Source organism: Dasypus novemcinctus, chromosome 13 (assembly GCF_030445035.2).
Source record: "Dasypus novemcinctus isolate mDasNov1 chromosome 13, mDasNov1.1.hap2, whole genome shotgun sequence".
NCBI lineage: Eukaryota > Metazoa > Chordata > Mammalia > Cingulata > Dasypodidae > Dasypus > Dasypus novemcinctus.
Genome location: NC_080685.1, coordinates 50,473,117 through 50,493,419, shown reverse-complemented (window position 1 = coordinate 50,493,419; position 20,303 = coordinate 50,473,117). Strand labels below are relative to the sequence as shown.

Below are 20,303 nucleotides of genomic sequence, written 5' to 3'. Positions count from 1 at the left end.
CCTTCGATCCTCATCCATGTACATGAACAATAAGAGACTCAAGTAACAGAAGAATGTTCCAAAGTAGTATATGATCATTGGCCAAAAAAATCCTCCACAGAGCAACTGTACTGATGGTTTCAAGACAAGAAAGATCATTTGACTTTGATATGATGTGAGATTTTTTCCAGAAAAATTGGAAGAAAGGCGAAATTTCAATATTGAGAGTAAGACAATCAACGGCATTCCAAGTGAATAGACTGGGATTAGGAAAGTGGTGAGGGAGAAAGATGAGGCCTAAAATACTTGATCATTATATCATTTATGTGGAGATAGTGGCCATGGGAGTTGCTGAAGGCAGGGAGAGGGAAAAAGAGGTGTGACATTGGGGCATTTTCAGGACTTGGAGTTGTCTTGGATAATATTGCAGGGACAGATGCAGAATACTATATATCCCGCCATAACCCACTGAATGGACTGGGAGAGAGTGTAAACTACAACATGAACTATAATCTATGCTGTGTAGCAACACTCCAAAATATACTTATCAAATGCAGTGAATGTACCTCACTAATGAATGAAGTTGTCGATGTGGGAGGAGTGGGGAGTGTGGAGAGTGGGGTATATGGGAACCTCTTATATTTTTTAATGTAACATTTTGTGTGATCCATGTATCTTTAAAAAAAAGGTTATAAAAATAATTTTAAAAATAAAATGCTTGATCATATTCACATCTCATTTTTTCATTTTCTTCATTAACAAGGAGAACTTGGTCATGTCATTTGACAAATCTGTACTCATTTATTCATCTTTCAGAACACTGGAGAAACAATCAAGTTTGTTTTTAGAATTAAATAAGATAAATGTGCCTGCACAGGATTATTTAAAGTAATACTCTCATAATTTGTTAAGCTGTCTTGTGTCTACTGTTTTATTTTTAGAAATTGAAATAAAGTTATAAAAAAGAGAAAAAGAAAGGTGAAGCCTATAGGGAAGTTGTTGAAAGTCAAACTATAATGGCAAAATTATATAATCTGGACATATTTAGAAATTACCGTAAAAGTCATTTAGTGCAATAACCATATGTTGGGGCCAATAATGGAGAATTTGAAAATTACATTGGAGGAAGGAAAAAGTAAAGGGTCTGAGCCAAAAAATGGCATGATCAAAGGAGTGTTTTAGCAAAAATTACCTCCCTGTAAAAGGCAGTCTTGACTCTGATGCTGGGAAGACTGAAAGAAGCCGGCCCAGCTACCCTCTCCCTAACTACTGGAGACTTATCCAGGCTTCAAAGTCTAGTCATGTACCATTTCTGTATTAAGCCCTCTTAGAAACCTCCAGTTATCTCTTCTTTCCATGATCTCTCAAAGTCCTTGGTCAGTGCCTGTATGATGTAAACAGGATTATGTTATAATCACAAATCTAATTTCCCTCCAAAATTGTCTGCTTCTTGATGGCCAAAGGTGTGCTGCATTAATCTTAGTATCCCTAACTCTCTCACCACTGACATTCCCTAAAAGAGTGCTTTTTGTAGTTTATCAAGAGATTATTTATAGAATTATACTTTGATGCCAGGATTATTTATAAACAGAATATCAATGCTTCTCTATAAGAGGAAATTTAAATAATTTGAAGGAGCATGTTGTAGTTGAGGCAGTTGTATGGTACATTTAGGGATCCAAAAGCAGCCAGGCTGGCTGGAGCATATATAGTTGAGGAACGGGAAGGAAATATTAACAATAGAAGAAGACGAAGATATAAGCAGGATACAGATTCCATAGGGCATTAAAAACCATGCTAATGGGTTTAGATTTTATTCTAAAAGTAATAGGGAATCCCAAAAAGAATGAGAAAGAAAATGATAGGAATTAGGGAGACTCTTGACCCAGCAAGAGAGAACTAACTTTAGGAGTAGCAGTGGTGATGAAAGAACTACACAAATTCAAAAATATTAAGGGGAGAGACACTTGGTAAAGATGGAGGGAGATACAGATAAGAGGAACAAAGAGTAAAAGATTAAGCACCCCCTTCTCATAAGTTTCTGGTTTGAGCAACTGGGAGTAGGAACAATGGAAGAAGTGCAAATTATGGGAGCAGATGAGTTTAATTTGGGACATATTGGATTGTGACTTCTTTGAGATAGAAAAGTGGAGAAGTACAGTAGGCAGTTTAATATGGTATATAGTCAAGGAAAAAGTTCTGGAATGGAGATCTAAATTAAGAGTCATCAGATAGTTTTTTTAACTGGACATTTGGAGTGGGTAAGATCAGTCAGGAATAGTGCAGTGAGTGAGAAAAGAAGAAGGTCTAAGGAAGAAAAGTGATTTGAAAAAAGCAGTTCTTAAGACATGATCAGTGGATAAAGAGCTCTAAAAGAAGACTGAGAAGTAGTGACTTGAGAGAAAAGAGGAAATCCAGAAGATAGCAAGGGTTACTGAACATATCTCTTCAACATTGAGTGAGTGATGGTGTAAAATGAAGGACTCAAAAGTGTCCATTAGATTAACTGATTTGTCCTGGTTAAAAAGTTTCAATAGAGTGGTATGATAGAAACAAGACAGCAGTGGACCAAAAAGTGAAAAAAAGAAAAGTGAAGGAGTACAGACTCTAGTTAACTCAAACAGAAGACAAATTCAAGAAAATGGAGAATCCCTAGGGGATGCAGATTCCACGGCAAATTTCAATGTGTGCCTCTGCCAACTATGCTTCTTCTGTATGGGAGACCTGACATTAAAAGAAATTCCAATAGTAAGGATAATGGAGAAAATACTAGCTAATTGGCAACATACAGACTAAAGAATGTGGCAGTGGGAAGATAAAGGGCCATCCATTACATTTTAGTATTTTAAGAGTTGAATATATATACCTGAGCCCCAATGCTTAGTTAGTAGCAGCTAACACTATTAGCTCCTAGTAAACACCACTGTAAGTCATCACTCAGCCATCAATAAAGTATGGCTGCCAAATGAAGGATCCAGGACAATTGTTGGATTTACCATACTCTGGAGCCGCACTGTCCAATATGGTATGTAGCTGATAGCCAGTTGTATATTTTAGTTTATATTTTAATTAATTAAATTAAACATTGATTTCCTCAGTTTCACTAGTTACTTTTCAAGTTTTCAATAGCCTTATGTGACTAGGGGCTGCTGTATTGGACAACAGAGTTTATAAAATATTTCCAACAAAGAAAGTTCTATTGGATAGCATTGCTCTAGAGTAAAGATGATCTTCTAAAATGTTCTTCTGTATTACCACAAGAAAGATTATGACCACTTCCTGAGAATCCCAAGGTTACAATTTATCACACGTAGGCCTCTCAATCCAATCTGATTGAAGCCGAAGGGAGAAGAAAAACTGTGCTTTCTATAGGATTTTTAGTGAAGTCTCAGGCTACATACTATCCAAGAAAACCTTACAGAACTTTGTCCATATGATTCATATATGACTCACTCCCTAAAATTCATTATAAGAGTGTAGATAAAGTTCAAAGTAATTTAAGGATGAAAATGTAAAAATCAATTTTTAAAATGATGCTTGCAACATTGGAATTTGTAACTTACTTGAATAGGTGATACTAATGATGTCTTTTCTAATTGTTCAACCCTCTATTTCTACCTGGTAAGAATCTCAAAGGACAACCAAGTGTTTAATTCCTAGATTTCCATAAGAGTCAAAAAAAGGATTATTCTATACTCTAATACCTAAGTTTTGATTCCACAAGAGAAAAATACATTCTTCTAAAAGTATAGGAACTATAAACTCTATTATACTAGGATACAATTAAATATTAGGGGAAATTAAGGGAAAGACCAAGGATTGGTCTGGAATTTGGTACCAAAGTTCACATATACTGCCTTTAGTAAAATGGCAACAGAGGAATTCCAGAGGATCAGGAAAGAGATATAATGAATACTACAACCCATAGAATTTTCATGGTGCTCATATAACAAGAAATCTGAAATCTGTACATTGTAACATTTCAACTGTGAGAAAACAGATGTTGAGACCTACTAGCAGATTGAAAAGCAAACAGGCCTTGGTCTGTTGCATGTGGCATTGGAGATATTACTTTAACAGTCTTTATCTGCAGCCCATCTTTCTCTTAAACCACTGGACAATAAATCTTAGTAACTCAGAAAGCAAACTGTGCGGATGGAACAAATGGAGAAGAGCACAAGAATTTGAAAGTTCACTTCCCAAGGCATTCAGCTAACAAGCTAGACTTTCTGTTCAAAAGCAGGATTGCTGAGAACGATTGAAAGTGAGTGAAGGGACAATTGGGCCAGCTCATATTTTCTCAAATTACAAAAACTAGCTACATTGTATAAAAAATAGAATTTGCGGTTGCTTTCAATAGGGAAGAATGACAAAATAAAACCCTTAAGTCATGAGGAAATTTGAAGTGGATTTTAGGTTCAGAAACTATATTATAGTTAAAAATGCAAACTTTTAGAAGCAGGAAATTCCAACTCAAGCTTACAGCAGTGCTTACTTGGCCACATTACACATGGTACATATTTTATGGCCCATGTTTAATAAATAACTGGGAGATAACAAAAAGTTCAGAGCGTATTCAACATGGAAGAATAAATTCTATAGCAGAAAGAATTTTCAAATGTCTGGAACACTACACTGAAACTTAATATTCCATTACTCTAATTTTAGTAATTTGTTTTCCTTTTTTTAGAGAACAAAAAGTCATCTCAGTTGGAAGGAAAATCACATGTATAAAATACTACGTACATCACCCTCCCATAAATCCGAGAGGCAGGCCCCTCTTTTTTGGCAACTCTTTAAAAATTTCCTTTAAAAAAAAATGCTTAGTTTCCTCAAATCCAGACCTTCATTTTCTATCTTTGGAACTTAAAAATACTTACATAATTGTCTTCAAATATGGCTTGACTTTTCTTCCTTGATGGAAACAACATTCCTGCCAACTTTAAAATTTACAGCTATAACCATATTTTTTTAATTTTTGAAAGTACGAAAAAATACCACAACCTCTCAAAGTGATTTTGAAATGAACATTTCTTCATCTTCATAATTATCCCATGTCATACTGAAATGTACTCCAACTGAGTATAGAAATAATACCTCTGAATCTCAGCCCAAAATATTACATTTGGAAATAATGATATTAGCAACTAAAAAAAATGACAATCACACTTCAGTCATTGTAAATCCCATTAAAAAAGTAAAATCCTTTGTGTGTGAAAGTGAGAGAGACAGAGAAAGAAGAAACATTTTCACTTTACAAACATCACACTTTTCAAAGAATTTTTCACATAACTTCATTAATTTGATCCTCCAAAAATCCTGGAAAGTATACAAGACAAGGATTATTATTCCATTTTATAGATCAGTAACCGAGATACACAAAGCCTAAGTGACTTGCCAAAAGCCAAAGCTAATCACTGGTAAAACCTGGAAAAATAACAGACGGCTGACACCTAGACCAGTCCTTTAAAAGAAGGTTTGGGTGCGCAGTTTAAATTATATGATAAATATGCAAAGTTGCTGGATTTGTACAATGCTGCTTTTTCATCCCCAACGTCACAGAAGCTCAGAGCCTGTCTTACTACTGGAAAAATAGGGGCAGTTACATACCTTTGAAAATGTAGAAATCAATAGAATAATGTAGTTCAACTACTTCTGATGTAGAAAAAATAAATGAAATATACTAGGGATGAAATAAACTTTGGATCTTCTGTCTTTAAAAAAACAAAAGAGTAATCTGGGGGAAAAGATGTTCAAGAAGAGTATGGGGGTGAAATTTAAATTGTAGCACTGGTTACATAACACGTTCAAAACTTGAATCTTCCCAAATAGATTATGACTTTTTCCACATTTCCTCCTTGAATCAGAATAAGGCAGCACAGCAACATCCTTTAAACTTTCAAGTTATCATACCAAGTTTACATTTACGTCTGCTACCTTTTTATAAGAACTTAGCTGACACTTGTAATCAATAAAAATTAACACTAAAGGCAGCACTTCTGTTACTTCAAATGACTAAAGAATTTGTTTTGTAAACTCTTCAACGATGCAAGTGAGGTAAATGGAAGACTGTGTCAGTTTAAATTTTTACATGTGTTTCTCTACACTTTTCACTATTAAGCAAGCTCCTGAAAGACAAAAACATTTTTCCCCCTCACAGAAACCAGAATAGAGAGGTTGATCCAGGGCAAATGGAGTTCACTGGCTGCAGAGAAGCCAGAAAGGAATTCTCAAATCTACCTCCCAGGCCTAGAGACAAAGAGACATACTGGAATCTAGGTTTATTCCCATTGATAATTTTGCAGAAGAAAATGTGCAATGAAAACAGTGAGACTCATAGGGGCTAGAAGAGAAATGTGGCAGGTTTGTGTGAAATGCCTGTGATGCAAATACCTATGCAGAAATTGGTATGGGCAGTGTAGTTGTGCATTACACAGTTCAAGGAAAAGTATATAGAACTATTATATTTTTTATAAATTTTATATTTTATATAAAATAGGCTATATTTTGTATACTTGAAGTTGGAACCACTTACATGCCATAAATAGATTTTAGAGTTAGAGAAGAGATTCTTTAAAAAGCAAACAAAAACTGGTTCTACTAAAAAAAGCAGGAGAAAGTACTTAATTCAAGGTCTTAAAAGTAACACACAATGAATAACTAACCCTGAATTACTAAGAATAATATCTAGATGACAACATCTATGAAGAAAACAATATATTGACAATTATATGGGAAGTATAAATAGTTTATAAGAAAGAGAATAGTCACCTGTTCATCCCAAAAAGTACATTTAAGTTCACACAGGACAGTTAAAAATAGGCCTCTATATTCTGTGAATTTCACTTAATATTTCAAATTTATGTGGGAAACTGTTTCCAAACAAATATAAAATGTACATCTGTTATTGCTTATTTATAGCAGTTCAAGAACAAACTGCAGATCATCATCCAAAAACAATGAGTATTTAAGACACCCACAATTTCAAATCCTTTATGATAAAAGAGTCAACTACTTTATGGAGAGAATAGTAAATCCCCTCCCTCTTGGCCATGAGTCTCAAACGTCACAAGCAGGTTGGATTCAGAGGAATCTCAAAACAGACTACACTCTTAAAAGGGGGTGGGACCAAAGTAGAAATTCATAACATGTTTTCTAGACCAAACAAGCAGAAGGAATGTGACAATCAAGGAATTCACGTACTTTGCAAAGCCAATGAAGTCTTCGTGGTTGGTGTTTATGTAGGAAACTTGAATGTCAATCAGTAGCAGTACCTATATATTAAAGAGAAGCACTTTAGTAAAGATCCGTCTCCAAAATTTTCATACTTTAAATTATTTATCTTCATTTAATTTTAAAAAGGATGCTTCAATTAGAATGAAAATTGCATTATTTTTTCATTAGAAAGTCTTAATATTTTTACACCACATTAAAAAAGTAAAAATTGACATGTCTGAGTATCACATGAAGACAACAACACTATAGTTTACAGTCATATACTATTGCCTAGTTTAACAAAGAATTAAGAATTATATTAATGCTCTAAGATATAGGCATAAACAAAAGAAGGGCAAGCATGTATAAGAAGATGTGAAGCAGAAAACCCAGTGAGGGGCTGCTTTGAGTTTCTTGCTCTGTAGAGGCTATATAGTAGGCATGGATTAGCAATATTATTTCTTGTATTTCCTCTCAATCTTTTGTTTCTCTTTAAGCTCCCTTTAGGAAAGTAGGAGAAGTATCCCATCAACCAAGTCAGATAGGTGATACACAAGTAAACAAAAAGCCTCCTTGAGATCAGTAAGCTTTATCATCAAATCAGAGTGATCTTCTCTGTTCCTTCCATCTAAATTAGCACTTTTATAGCTCTTTTTCTATCCTCTTCCCTGCCTATTTTCCTTTGTAGCACTTACCAGTAGGTGACATAGTAAGATTTTACATATTAGGTATTACACATGTCACCTGCTGCATCCACTGCTATAGCCCCATTGCCTAGAACAATGCCTGGTACATCATGCATTCAATCAAAATTTGCAAAGTAATGAAATGAATGCATGTTTCCAGGCAACACAAAAGTATTCTAATCATAAGACACTAATAAACTCGAAGTCAAAAATTGGAAGGTCTCTCTGCTGGAAATATTCTTCATGAGGAGACAAAGAACTTGAGAAAGAACAAGAGGGGAATGGAACAACCAGAAATAGTTTTTAAAAAAAACATGGAGGGGGAGGAAGAGGTTATTCCAGAAATATTCAAAACGGAGTTCCCCTCTCTTTTCTTTTCCCAACTATGCCATCTCTCTTTCTAGGATGCTGAGACTTTAGATAGGGAAAAATACTTAATATTCTCTGCCTCAATATCCTACCGCTCTTTGCTTTGACTTTTCCTCATAAAAATAGTCATCATGGTCATCAAAAGTTCATTCAATGGGGAACCTTCAGGGAAAATGGCAGATAAGGGAGCTGCAGTACCTGCTCCTCCTCCAAAAACGGCTAGTGGACAGGCAGAAACTGTCTGAAATAACTGTTCTGGAGCTCCAGAGGATAGCAGAGCATGGTAAAGCATCCAGGGAAGAGGAGGACAAAGAGACTGAGAAACTGTGAGTAACTTGTTTTGTGGCAGTGGCCAGCACACTAGGTAAGCTGCATCAGGTCCAATCCCTAACTGGTTCCTGTGGATGGAAATGGACATGGAAGCCATCTTTCCCAAGAATGAGGGTGGAAGGCACAGTCAAGCAATGATCACAGCTTTTGATAGGTGAATTTAGATCACTGGGTCCCTGCTCTGAACCACTGCATTAGACCACCCCAGACAGGAATCACCATGGTCATTGTTTCAACACTCCCCCCAATAGAAGCAGAGTCAGTGAAGGTGGGAAAACACACTGCTTCATAGGGCTGCAGGGAACGGTCTGCTGAAGCACACCATCTGCTGGACAGGCCAGGAAACTTCAGCTTCAGGGACCCAACAAAAAGGCTTTCCTGACCATCTCTCTAGGGCCCTTTGGAACTGGTCTGCATCCCCTTTGTGGGTTCCTGACCTTATTTTGGCCGGGAAATGAGACTTTGGAAAGTCCTCTCTAGGCTTACCCTACTACCAGAATTTGCCCACCAGGAAAAAGCAGATAGAGGCAATGAAAGAAGAGTAAAAGTACTATAGAGGTAAAACAAAAACAAACAGAACCAATCAAGAATCCCAACCAATCAAGAACCAATCTTCTCTGTTCCAGAGAAGGAACAGAAGAATGGAAGCTTTCTTCTGGGGGTGAAACAACTGCATAAACAGAACAATCTTAAAAACTGTACAACATACCAGGGCCAGAATCAGATGTAGAAAAGTTGAGTAAATCTGATCCAACACAGGCAATTCTAAATGTCTAAAAGAAGTTGAACCAAGTGTCAAAGAGCCTTAACACAAAGCCAATCAACAATATAACCCTAGACAAGAGATAGAAACTGACCATCAGAGTAAATTCATCAAGATTACCACAGGCCTGGACATCAGCAAAAAAATTACAAGCAATACCAAGAAACAGTAAGTAAACCCAGTCAAAGGAACAAATTTAAAAGTTGGAGGAAACATAGAATTTAGAATAACTAATCAAAGATGTTCAAACAAATCTCTTAAATCAATTCAAGGAGATGAAGGAAAATATGGCTAAAGAGATAAAGAATATTAGAAGACCCTTGGTGAACATAAAGAAGAATTTGAAAGCATAAAAAGAAGCATAATAGAAATTATGGAGAGGAAAGGCCCAATAGTAAAGAGTAAAAATACACTAAAGATAATTTTACAATTTAAGAATAGCATATTTGAACAGGCATAAGAAAGAATCAGTGAATTAGAAGACAGGACAATCAAAATCATACAGTCAGGAGATCTTATAGAGAAAAGAATGGAGAAAATTGTGTCTCAGGGATTTGAGTGATAGCACAAAGTGCAAAGATAATGTGTCATGTGTTTCCTAGAAGGAGAAGAAAAGGGAAAGGGGCAGAAAGAATATTTGAGAAAATGATGGCCAAAAATTTCCTAACTCTTAAGGGTTGGTGCTGGGAGAACTGGATATCCATATCTAAGTGAATGAAAAAGGACCCCTATCTCACACCTTATACAAAAATTAAGTCAAAATGGATCAAAGATCTAAATATAAGAGCCAGGACTATAAAACTCCTAGAAAAAAATAATGTAGGGAAGCATCTTCAAGACCTTAAGGTAAGCAATGGTTTCTTAGATTTTACATCCAAAGCAAAAGCAATGAAAGAAAAATAGACAAATGGACCTTCCCAAAATGAAAAACGTTTGTGCTTCAAAGGACTTTGTCAAGAATGTGAAAAGGCAGCCTACATAATGGGAGAAAATATTTGGAAATCACAAATAGGATAAGGGTTTAATATTTAGAATATACAAAGAAATCCTACAACTTAACAATAAAAAGACAAACAGCAAAATTTAAAAATGGGCGAAAGACTTGAATAGACATTTTTCCAAAGAGTTGATAAAAATGGCTAAAAAGCACATGAAAAGATGCTCAATATCTCACTAGCTATTAGGGAAATGCAAATCAAAACCACAGTGAGATATTATCTCACACCTACTGGAATGGAACTGTTAAAAAAACAAAGAACTACAAATGTTGGAAGGACATGGAAAAATAGCAACACACATTCATTGCTGGTGGGAATGTAAAATGGTGCAGCCACAGTGGAAGGCAGTTTGGCAATTCCTCAGGATGCTGAGTATAGAATTACCATATGATCCAGCAATCCCACTACTAGGTATATACCCAAAAGAACTGAAAGAAGGGATGCAAACAGACTTTGTATACCAATGTTCATAGCAGCATTATTCATAATTGCCAAAAGATGGAAACAACCCAAGTATCCACCAGTCAATAACTGGATAAACAAAATGTGGCATATACATGATGGAATATTATTCAGCTATAAGAAGGAATGAAGTTCCAATGCATGCTACAACATGGAGAAACCCTGAGGACATTAGGTTGAATGAAATGAGCCAGACAAAAAAGGACAAATATTGTACCTCATTAATATGAACTGCTTATAGTAAGTAAATTCGTAGAGTTAAAATCTCTAAGTAAGTCACTGGGAAATAAAATGGGGGTAGAGAATGGGGAGCTGACATTTAATTTGTGCAGAATTTCTAATTAGGTTAATTGTACATGTTTGAAAATTTAGAGGTGATGGTAGCACTTTATTGTGAGTATAATTAACTGTACTGAATTATGTGTGTGAATGTGGTTAAAAGGGAGAAGTTTTGGGTCATGTAGGTTACTAGAAGGAAAGCTAGAGGATAAAACAAAGGACTGTGTAACACAGTGAACCTTGGTATGGATGATGATTGTGGTTAATAGTGCAAATATAAGACTGTTCTTTCCTGAACTAAAACAAATGTACATCACTATTACAAAGTATTTATAATAGGGTGGTATTAGGGAAAAATAAACCTAATGCAAACTATGGACTAATGTTAACAGTAATATTTTAATATTCTTTCATCAATTATAACAAAGGTACCACTCCAATGCAAAGTATCAACAACAGGGGTTTTTTAGGAATTTTTTTTACATGACTTTAATGCAAACCTACATCTTCTCTAATATAAAAAATTAATTATAATAACTTAAAAACATTATGCTCAGTGAAAGAAACTGGGCACTAAGTACTACATATGGCATGATTCCATTTGCATAAAATGTAAATATAAATAAATATCTATAGAGACAGAAGATTAGTGGTTATGTAGGGCTGGGGAAGGATAGAAAGATTGAGAGGTAAATGCTAAAGGGTATGGGTTTTTTTCTTTTTGGAGTAATGAAAATGTTCTAAAAATTGATTGTGGTAATGAATGTACAATTCTGTGATTATACTGACAGCCATTGATTATACACTTTGGATGGATTTAGGGTGTTTGAATATATCTCAATAAAGCTGCTTTTTTAAAAGTTCATTTAATGAATATTTACTGCCTGCTTTCATGGAAGGTAACATTTGAATGAATCAGAGTCATTGTGACAATAGCTTCATAAACATCTTCTACATGATGCCACCCAGTGGGTATTGCCTTGGGATCCTTGCTCCTCACCCTCACCTAAACCATGTTGGATAATATTATTGTTCTCATATAGTCTATGTAGCATAATTATATTCTATTTTCTTATATATTATATTCTCTTTTTATTTACAGTTTTTACCACATGTAATTTATTATTTACACTTTTTGTTTGATGTCTTTCTACCATGCAAAATTGTAAGCTCAATAAAAACAGGGATTACATTTTTCTGGTTCACCATTTTATCCCTAGGACCTAGCAAGATGCACCTGATAGGTGCCCAAAAAATATTTGTAACTGTAAATTTTATAATTATCTATCAACCTTGGAAATGAGTTTGCTTTTTATTTATTCTCACCATAATTAGCATGTAGCCACATTATCGATTCTCACCCAGTACCCAATATTATGGACACTGAGGCTTTGCTTTTGTGGCTAATGTCAACTGGTTGGTCATCTGACCAAATCTTGCTATGAGTTACAAAGGGGCCTGGCCAACAAAGATCAAATGGATCACTCCAAATCCATTCTTCCCCACTCCCAAAAATAAAGTTAGGGGAGCAGATGTAGCTCAAGTGGCCGAGTGCCACTTCCTATGTACAAGGTCCTGGGTTTGATTACTGGTACCTCCTAAAAACAAAAACAAAAAAAAAAAAAACAACTCTCACCGGCAGACTTGGCCCAGTGGTTAGGGCATCCGTCTACCACATGGGAGGTTCGCAGTTCAAAACCCGGGCCTCCTTGACCCATGTGGAGCTGGCCCATGCACAGTGCTGATGCGCGCAAGGAGTGCCCTGCCACGCAGGGGTGTCCCCCGTATAGGGGAGCCCAAAGTGCAAGGAGTGTGCCCCGTAAGGAGAGCCGCCCAGCACGAAAGAAAGTGCAGCCTGCTCAGGAATGGTGTCACACACATGGAGAGCTGACACAGCAAGATGACGCAACAAAAAAAAAGAAACACAGATTCCCGTGCCGCTCACAACAACAGAAGCGGACAAAGAAGATGCAGCAAATAGATATAGAAAACAGACAACTGGGGTGGGAGGTGGGGGAGGGGAGAGATATAAATAAATAAATAAATCTTTTTTAAAAAACCAACTCTCACTGGGGAGTGGATGTGGCTCAGTGGTTGAGAACCTGCTTCCCATGTACAAGGTCCTGGGTTCATCCCCCAATACCTCCTTTAAAAAAAAGTCAGGGAATAGAGGCTATTGGGTCAAAAACATTATACTTGTATGAGAAACTTTCATACCATTAAATACAATTTTTCAGTTTCATCTCTTAATAAAGACTGAAGAATTAGGAGGAGGATCATTATTAGATTATCTGTGGTATTACATCTATTCTCCCAACAACAAAGCCAGATTCTGTTTAATTTATAGTCCCAAATCCATGTGGGCAGGAGTTTGTACTGATAAACTATAATATTTAAGCACAAATACAGTGTTGCCACCACAAGAAACAAGTATCTACATAATTCTAAGCATTGCCAAAAGTTGTCATGAATATCTTGGATCTTCACACACATTAATTTGGACTGCAGTATAAGAAAAAAAATGAGAAAAAAATAAAAGCTATGGCTGTTCTCATTTATATTCCTGGAACTTGGGGTCTGTGTTCCTCTTAGGAAAAGAGCCAAGTCACATGTGAGGGAAGAGAAGTCAAGTAGTACATTTTTTCTAAGTTTTTCTATTTCTCAGAGCTTCTCACTTCTTTTTTCACCCATAGTTATTGAATATCTAGTTGAAGAAAATAAAAAGCTAGCCCTGGTAGCAGTAATTAACCACAAAGTCTACCACCTCAACATGAAATTACATGTATGGAAGTATCTGGAATAATATCTGACACACATTAATTTTCAAAAAACCTTTGGTTAAGGAATAGAACTCATGGACATATTTATGATTTTTCCATATTTTTAACTTTTAGGATTTTTTCCCACAAAGCTTCCAGCATAGTAGAGGTTGGTAATCACTCTATTTTTAAAAAGAGAGAGAGAGAACTATAAGAACACTTCAGAGCAGTTCTGGTACAGAAGCCTGAGGAAACAGGTTACTCTCTTATCAGCTACTTCAAAAGTACCATGTGGCCCAAGGTAGCATAGAGTTTAGAAATCAAATGCAAGATCGTACACAAGCTAACATGTTCACATTGTGAAAAGCATGGATGCTTTTGCTGTGCCACACATGTCCTTATCAGAGTTGATTAAATGCCAAACAAGTCCCTTGAGATTGTCACTTTGGAAGATGATACCAGCCCTATCCCTAATCTCCACTTGGGGAATTAATTATTACATCAGAGTTGCAAATGGAAGCCAATTTCCCTTGAACTTTCTTATATCTACTATGTGTCATGGCTCAATGGAAGCATGGGAATGCAACAAAAATAAGTAACTTTAATTAAGAACTAAAAGCTGTATTTGTATTATTTCCTTTCCTTACAAAACACTTATGAGTTAATAACCATTATTATTTGACTTTAAGATGAAGAAATTGAAGTGTAAAGATGCTGAGAAACATTCCAAGGTTACACAGAAAGTAAATGATAGAGCTTGGATTCAAACCCAGAGCTCACAATCTTAAACACAAGGCTAAGTTTCAGTATCTCATTGTATTAAAACAAAAACTCTGAAACATGAAGTTAACAATTAACATATATGATCACAAAGATAGTTAAAATAGTAATCATACTGTTTTTACTCAATATTGTTTTTACACAATAAGTAGGCTACATGATCATTTGAATTTAAGTAGGTTACATGATCATTTGAATTTTATAGAATGAAGACACTCACTGAAAATGGTTAATTTATTTACTTAAGGCCAGGAATTCAGCTGGTACTAGAACTAGTCTTCTTGAACCAGCAGCAGCCAAGATATTAGATGCATGGGGGAACTGCTGGCCTTGGGGCTATCTATCTGGCCCCAGGCTCAATTTCACTGACTCATGAGTTAATATTGACTCTAGTATCTCCACTAAGTAACTAAGTCTATTTTCCCCACTTTGGGCTATTGTGGCTATCCAAGAGTGTGAAGGTTAAAAAACAAGTGAAAACTGTGAATAATGATTAACTAACTTCAAAGGAACAATAATAAAAGTGCCAAGTGAGAACAAGATGTTACTGGAAATGCTTATAAATTTCACAACCTGCAGTGCTGCCATACCTCTGACTCTCCACCTTCTCCTTTCACGCCCCCTCCCCCAACACATACTCTGTGTCTGTTGCATGTGTTGCTCTCCCTTGCTTTGCCCCTGCCCCTCTTTTCTATTTTGTCTTCCTTCTCTTCTTCACTTTTCCTTTCCTCCCTTTCCAACTCACCTGATAATCACAAAAATCTTGAAATAATTACTTATAGGTGACCTCAGACACATATAGACCAACATCCCAAATCACACAGTCTAGAGAAGTGATTTGCCCAAGAACATGCTGCTATTCTGTGGGAGAACACATGGCCCAAGTCCTGTTTTCTCCACAATGTCATACTTGCAGCTGTGTAATGGAATTTAAGAGCATTTGAAAACGTTTGTATTTCCTATTATAATCTTTTATAAGTAACTCAGAAAAAAATACATTTCCATGTGAGAAGCTTTTAATTATTTTCATGTAGTCAACTTTTTTAATGAATTAGCTTCACTTGAAAAATAATCTTTCCAATTCATAGAGCTAGGATTCGAAGACAATTTCAAGATCACTCCTACAAACCACATGAATTTTCAAAGTACTTAGAGCTGTTTAAAAGAGCAGTTCTTCAAACATAAGGGGGCATTGCAACTTTGGACTAAAGTAGACTTACTATTATTCTAGCAATGGGAGAACTTGTAATGTTGAAATAAAGGCAGTGGTCACCAGAGGGTCTGAAGGGAGGGAGAGGGAAGAATAGGTATAACATGGGGCGTTTTTGGGACACTGGAGTTTTTCTGCATGACATCGCAATGACGGATACAGGTCATTATACATTTTGACAAAACCTATGAAATTGTGTGGTGCAAAGTGTAAACCATAATGTAAACTAAAGACTATGGTTAGCAGCAATACATCAGTATATGTTCATCATCTGTAACTAATGTACCACACTAATGAAATAGTTATTAATGGGGAAAAGTGTGGGAGGAGGACGGATGAGGTATATAGGAACACGTTATATTTTTGATGTAACACTTATGTAACCTAAAGTTTCTTTAATAATAATAATAATTTTAAAAAAGAAGTAAAAGAGTAATTCTTAATTTTTTTCCTCAAACATAGGGTCCCTATATAAGCTGATGAAAAGCTGTGCCCATTCTCAGAAAAACAGGAAAACTCAACATTCTGCACAATATTTTAGAATATCCTAGTGCTTATTTGAGGGTCCATCAAAAGTTAAGAATGTCTGTCTTAAAAACTGTCATATGTTTATGGATTAGCAGTTTTCTAAGGGGGTTGGGGCTGTGTGTGCATATGGAGCATCAAGGGAAAAAATACTGGAACTTCTATTTCTGTTTTTTTAAATTTTATTCTACAAAAGCATTTATATGTTTATATTTTATAACATACATAAAAATTAGTAATGTAATGTAATAAATAAGGAAAAATAAATACATGTGATTGTGTGTTCGCCTAGTTTTTCCATTATAGGATAAGCCAACGGCTAGAGACCACCAGACAACCTAGAACAATCTTTCCACATTTCACAAGGACACCCACCCACCAAGGTGGGCCTCGCCTCACCTGGTCCTTTGTCTTCCCTTCTCGCTCACGAATGTGGTTAGCAACAATCCTTTCTGTTTCCTCACAGAGTCTAGGGAAGTTTGCCAGCTGTCAGGAAAAAACACATGTGAGTGTTAATACCAAAAAATTTATAACAAAAAAAAAGGAGAGATAAATGATGTTTACTTACAGAAGACACATTACAATTCTGGAAGCAAAACTGAAATATAATGAACTCTTAAAGAAGACTGACAGAGTGACAGAAAAGGCTTCACATACTATAATAAGAAATAACCTCATTTTTTGAGAGGAAACACATAGAAACCAGCAAAGCAATTCCCTAAAAAGAAAACAGATCTGCAGATACCATGTAGTACTCCACTCTACAGAATGGGCATTTAATAAAATTCTAAGATGAAAAAGATGGAAATGAGGATGAAGAAGAGGATAATGACTAAATTTACGGAATGCTTATCATGTGCCAGACTGTGTGCCAAGCTCCTCATTCATTCTCTCGGTCAATATTCACAGCAATCATAAGAGACAGATCTTATTAATTCACTTTACAGAGGAAAAAAGTGAAGAACAGAGAGGTTAAGTAACTTGCCTGACTAGACACTTCATAAATGGTAAGGCAAGGATTCCAATCCAAGTCCTCAGACTCCAGAGCCCATAGTCTTGCCCATTACTCTTTGAGGATTACATATTCCATGAACCACAGAAGAATAACCCCCATAACAGATACATGTGTGTGTGTATGCATATTTTTGGTAAAACTGTGGAAATAACGCAGGACAATCACCCCATCTAAATTGTGCAGATAATTCTTTAAATGTAGTTTGTAAAAGTGACCAAATTAATTAGAGTTGTTTTCAATATAAGGAAGGAAAAGAATATGATGCTATGAGAATGTTTAAGGAAACCTAATTAAAAAGGAAGAATTAGGAAAAGGTATGTGGGGACAGCTGGGGGGGGGGTTGGAATTGGAGCTTGCCAGGCCCAGGGAACACTTGTAAAGGTGTTGGGTGAGGCAGACAGTGAGTGGTGAAAGAAGTCAAGGAAGGTAAGTGCATGGAGTGCAGAGGACAGTCTTGAGGCAAAGCTAGAAAGGGAGGCAGGAGCCAGATCAGGCAGATCACTGCAAACCTGGCTGAGAATTTTGGCAACTAAAGTTCAGATGGGAAATAAATGACGGTGGCTTGGACTGGGATTGCAGCAGTGGAAATGTCAAAAATAGACAAACAGACTTTTGATAGGTAAAAGTTAATTCCAATTATATAAAAAGCATATACAAATTAATAATAATACTATTATCTAACATAAAAGCATGTAAAATTTAATTTAATTCATAAAAGAAGTTTAATGGTCAATAAGCAAAATAAAAATATTTAACTGCACAAAGTCAAAATAATGCAAGGAAAAACAGTAACTATTACATTTGAATGTTGCTAAAATTATTTTTGTAAGATTTAATGCTGGTGAAAGTATAATAAAACTAGCACACTCAAAAGTTGCTAAAAGGGCATTAATGAGAACAATATTTCTGGAGAGAAAATTGGCAACATTTACGTACCAAGAATCTTAAAACATCCATCTACCTAATCACTTCACTTACAGGATTCTGAGCTAAAATGATAAGGACATTCATCAAAGCATTACTTGGAAGAATAAAAACAAGACAAACAAACAAACAAAACTCTATAAACTACCTAAGTATTCAATGATATTAAATAAATTAAATTAAGGGTATTTCCATTAATGGGATGTAATGAACATTTTAAAATAATATCTCGTAACACAGTAAAGTGTTTAAAATATGGCAGGAAATGAAGAAAATCAGGTTATTAAATATATAATGTAATTATACACAAACACATATACTCATACACCATTATATACCCTAGATATCCTTCAAGATAACACAAGAATTTTATGAATGCTAGCATTTATGATTAATACTACAGAACATAATGTTTCCTCAAACTCTTAAGCAGTTAGAACTAGACCTCCCTGAGATGTGACTCCTCCATGGTCACCCAGACTCATTGGGCATCAACTTGATAATATGCATGATTCTTAGTGTCTTAGCAAGATAAGAAACATGCTTCATGGAATCCTCATTATCACAAGATCACATATAAATGTTAAATCCCCTAATGCTCCAAGTCTACCATCTGTGCAGAGAAAAATGTCTGGAAACAAATACTACAAAACGTTAAAAGCAATAACCTCTTTGAATAATGGCTATTATATGTAATTTTAATTTTTTCTATACACTTCTCTGCATTTTCCAAATTTTTTATACAGTGGACACAAAGTGCTATTAAAATAACATCATAAAAGCATAAAATCCCGGATGCCATGGTCACCCCAAAAATCACAGCCCAGTGTCTCTTCATGAGTCACCAAACAAGCCCTCATCCCCTCACAGGCACTCATGACTGAAAACTGAGATCTGTGATTATTTAGGGGGCTTATTCCATGAACTATTGTAGGATACAAATGGAGCTTCCATTTCCAATTTTAGAAATATTCGCTGGGGAAACATTCTGTCACACCCAAAAACCTTTTTGCACCTTGAGAATACAACAAGTTACTTTTGTGAGTATTATAAATAGCTTCAAAATGTGGACAAGATAGCTGAGTGGGTATAACTGGTCCTAACCATGAGCCTGTCTTAGGCCACCAGAGCAATAGATTTTCACCTGCACTCAAACACTTCTAAACTATCTAGGAATCCTTTCTTTTCAACAACAGCCATCTAATACAGAATTACACTGCTGCAAAGAAATAACTGCACAAGCAGCAGTCGTCTACAGAGAAGAGTGGAATGCCTTTAACAACATTTAGGAAAATGGATTACAGCAGAGGTTATTTTTAAAACATCAAATAGTGGCACTAAATACTTGATAGCTGAAGGGCTCCAGGCCTGTACATGGACATCATTAAGTCAGGGAAGTGCCAAAATGACAAGAGTATCAATCTCGTGAAGTAGGTATCTAAGATCACCACAGTATTCCGGCCTTGATAGGATTGATCTTTTTATTTTTATTTTTTTTTAAGTCTTTTGATCTTTCCAAGTTTACCACAATTTCACCAAGAAAGAAACCCACCAGAGTCATAATTTAGTACCAACAAGTGAAATAACGGGAAGTAAATTAGCCTGATCAGGGGTTCTTAGCCAGGAGTCTGTGAGCTTGAATTGGAATTCAAAAAAACATTCTTGTGGGGACTTGGTGAGGGTGTGATATATTTATTAAACAATACACAGTATAATGTGGACTTAAGTAAGGGGTCCATGGGTTTGGGTTTTACTGACTGGCAAAGAGGTCCGTGGAACAAAAACAGTTAAGAACCCCTGGAAATGCTAAGTGAAACAAAAGAAAAAGAGAACACACAAGAACTGTCCTTATGGAGGCAAAGGAGAAGAAATATGTAGGAGGCATTTAACTGTGCAAGATCTAGGCATTGCTGAAAGGCAGTAGGACTGGTACGGTTTCTAATTGGTTGATCTTGAAAGGGTTGTAGGAATGTAAAAATTTTAAATGTTTGTTTTAACTGCTGAGTTTC

The 20,303-nt window shown here is 35.7% G+C and overlaps 1 protein-coding gene across 8 annotated transcripts in view; it reads right to left on the bottom strand.

Moving 5' to 3' along the window:
* The window catches only part of DNM3 (dynamin 3), a 693,285-nt gene that overhangs the window by 401,136 nt on the left and 271,846 nt on the right, over nucleotides 1–20,303 (bottom strand). For all 8 annotated transcript variants that reach the window (XM_058310135.1, XM_058310136.2, XM_058310139.2 and 5 more), the window contains exons 11-12: nucleotides 16,755–16,841; nucleotides 7,183–7,253 (exon numbers count right to left, since the gene is read on the bottom strand). In XM_058310135.1, the coding sequence (XP_058166118.1) occupies nucleotides 7,183–7,253; nucleotides 16,755–16,841 (158 nt within the window). The remainder of the gene's footprint in view (nucleotides 1–7,182; nucleotides 7,254–16,754; nucleotides 16,842–20,303) is intronic.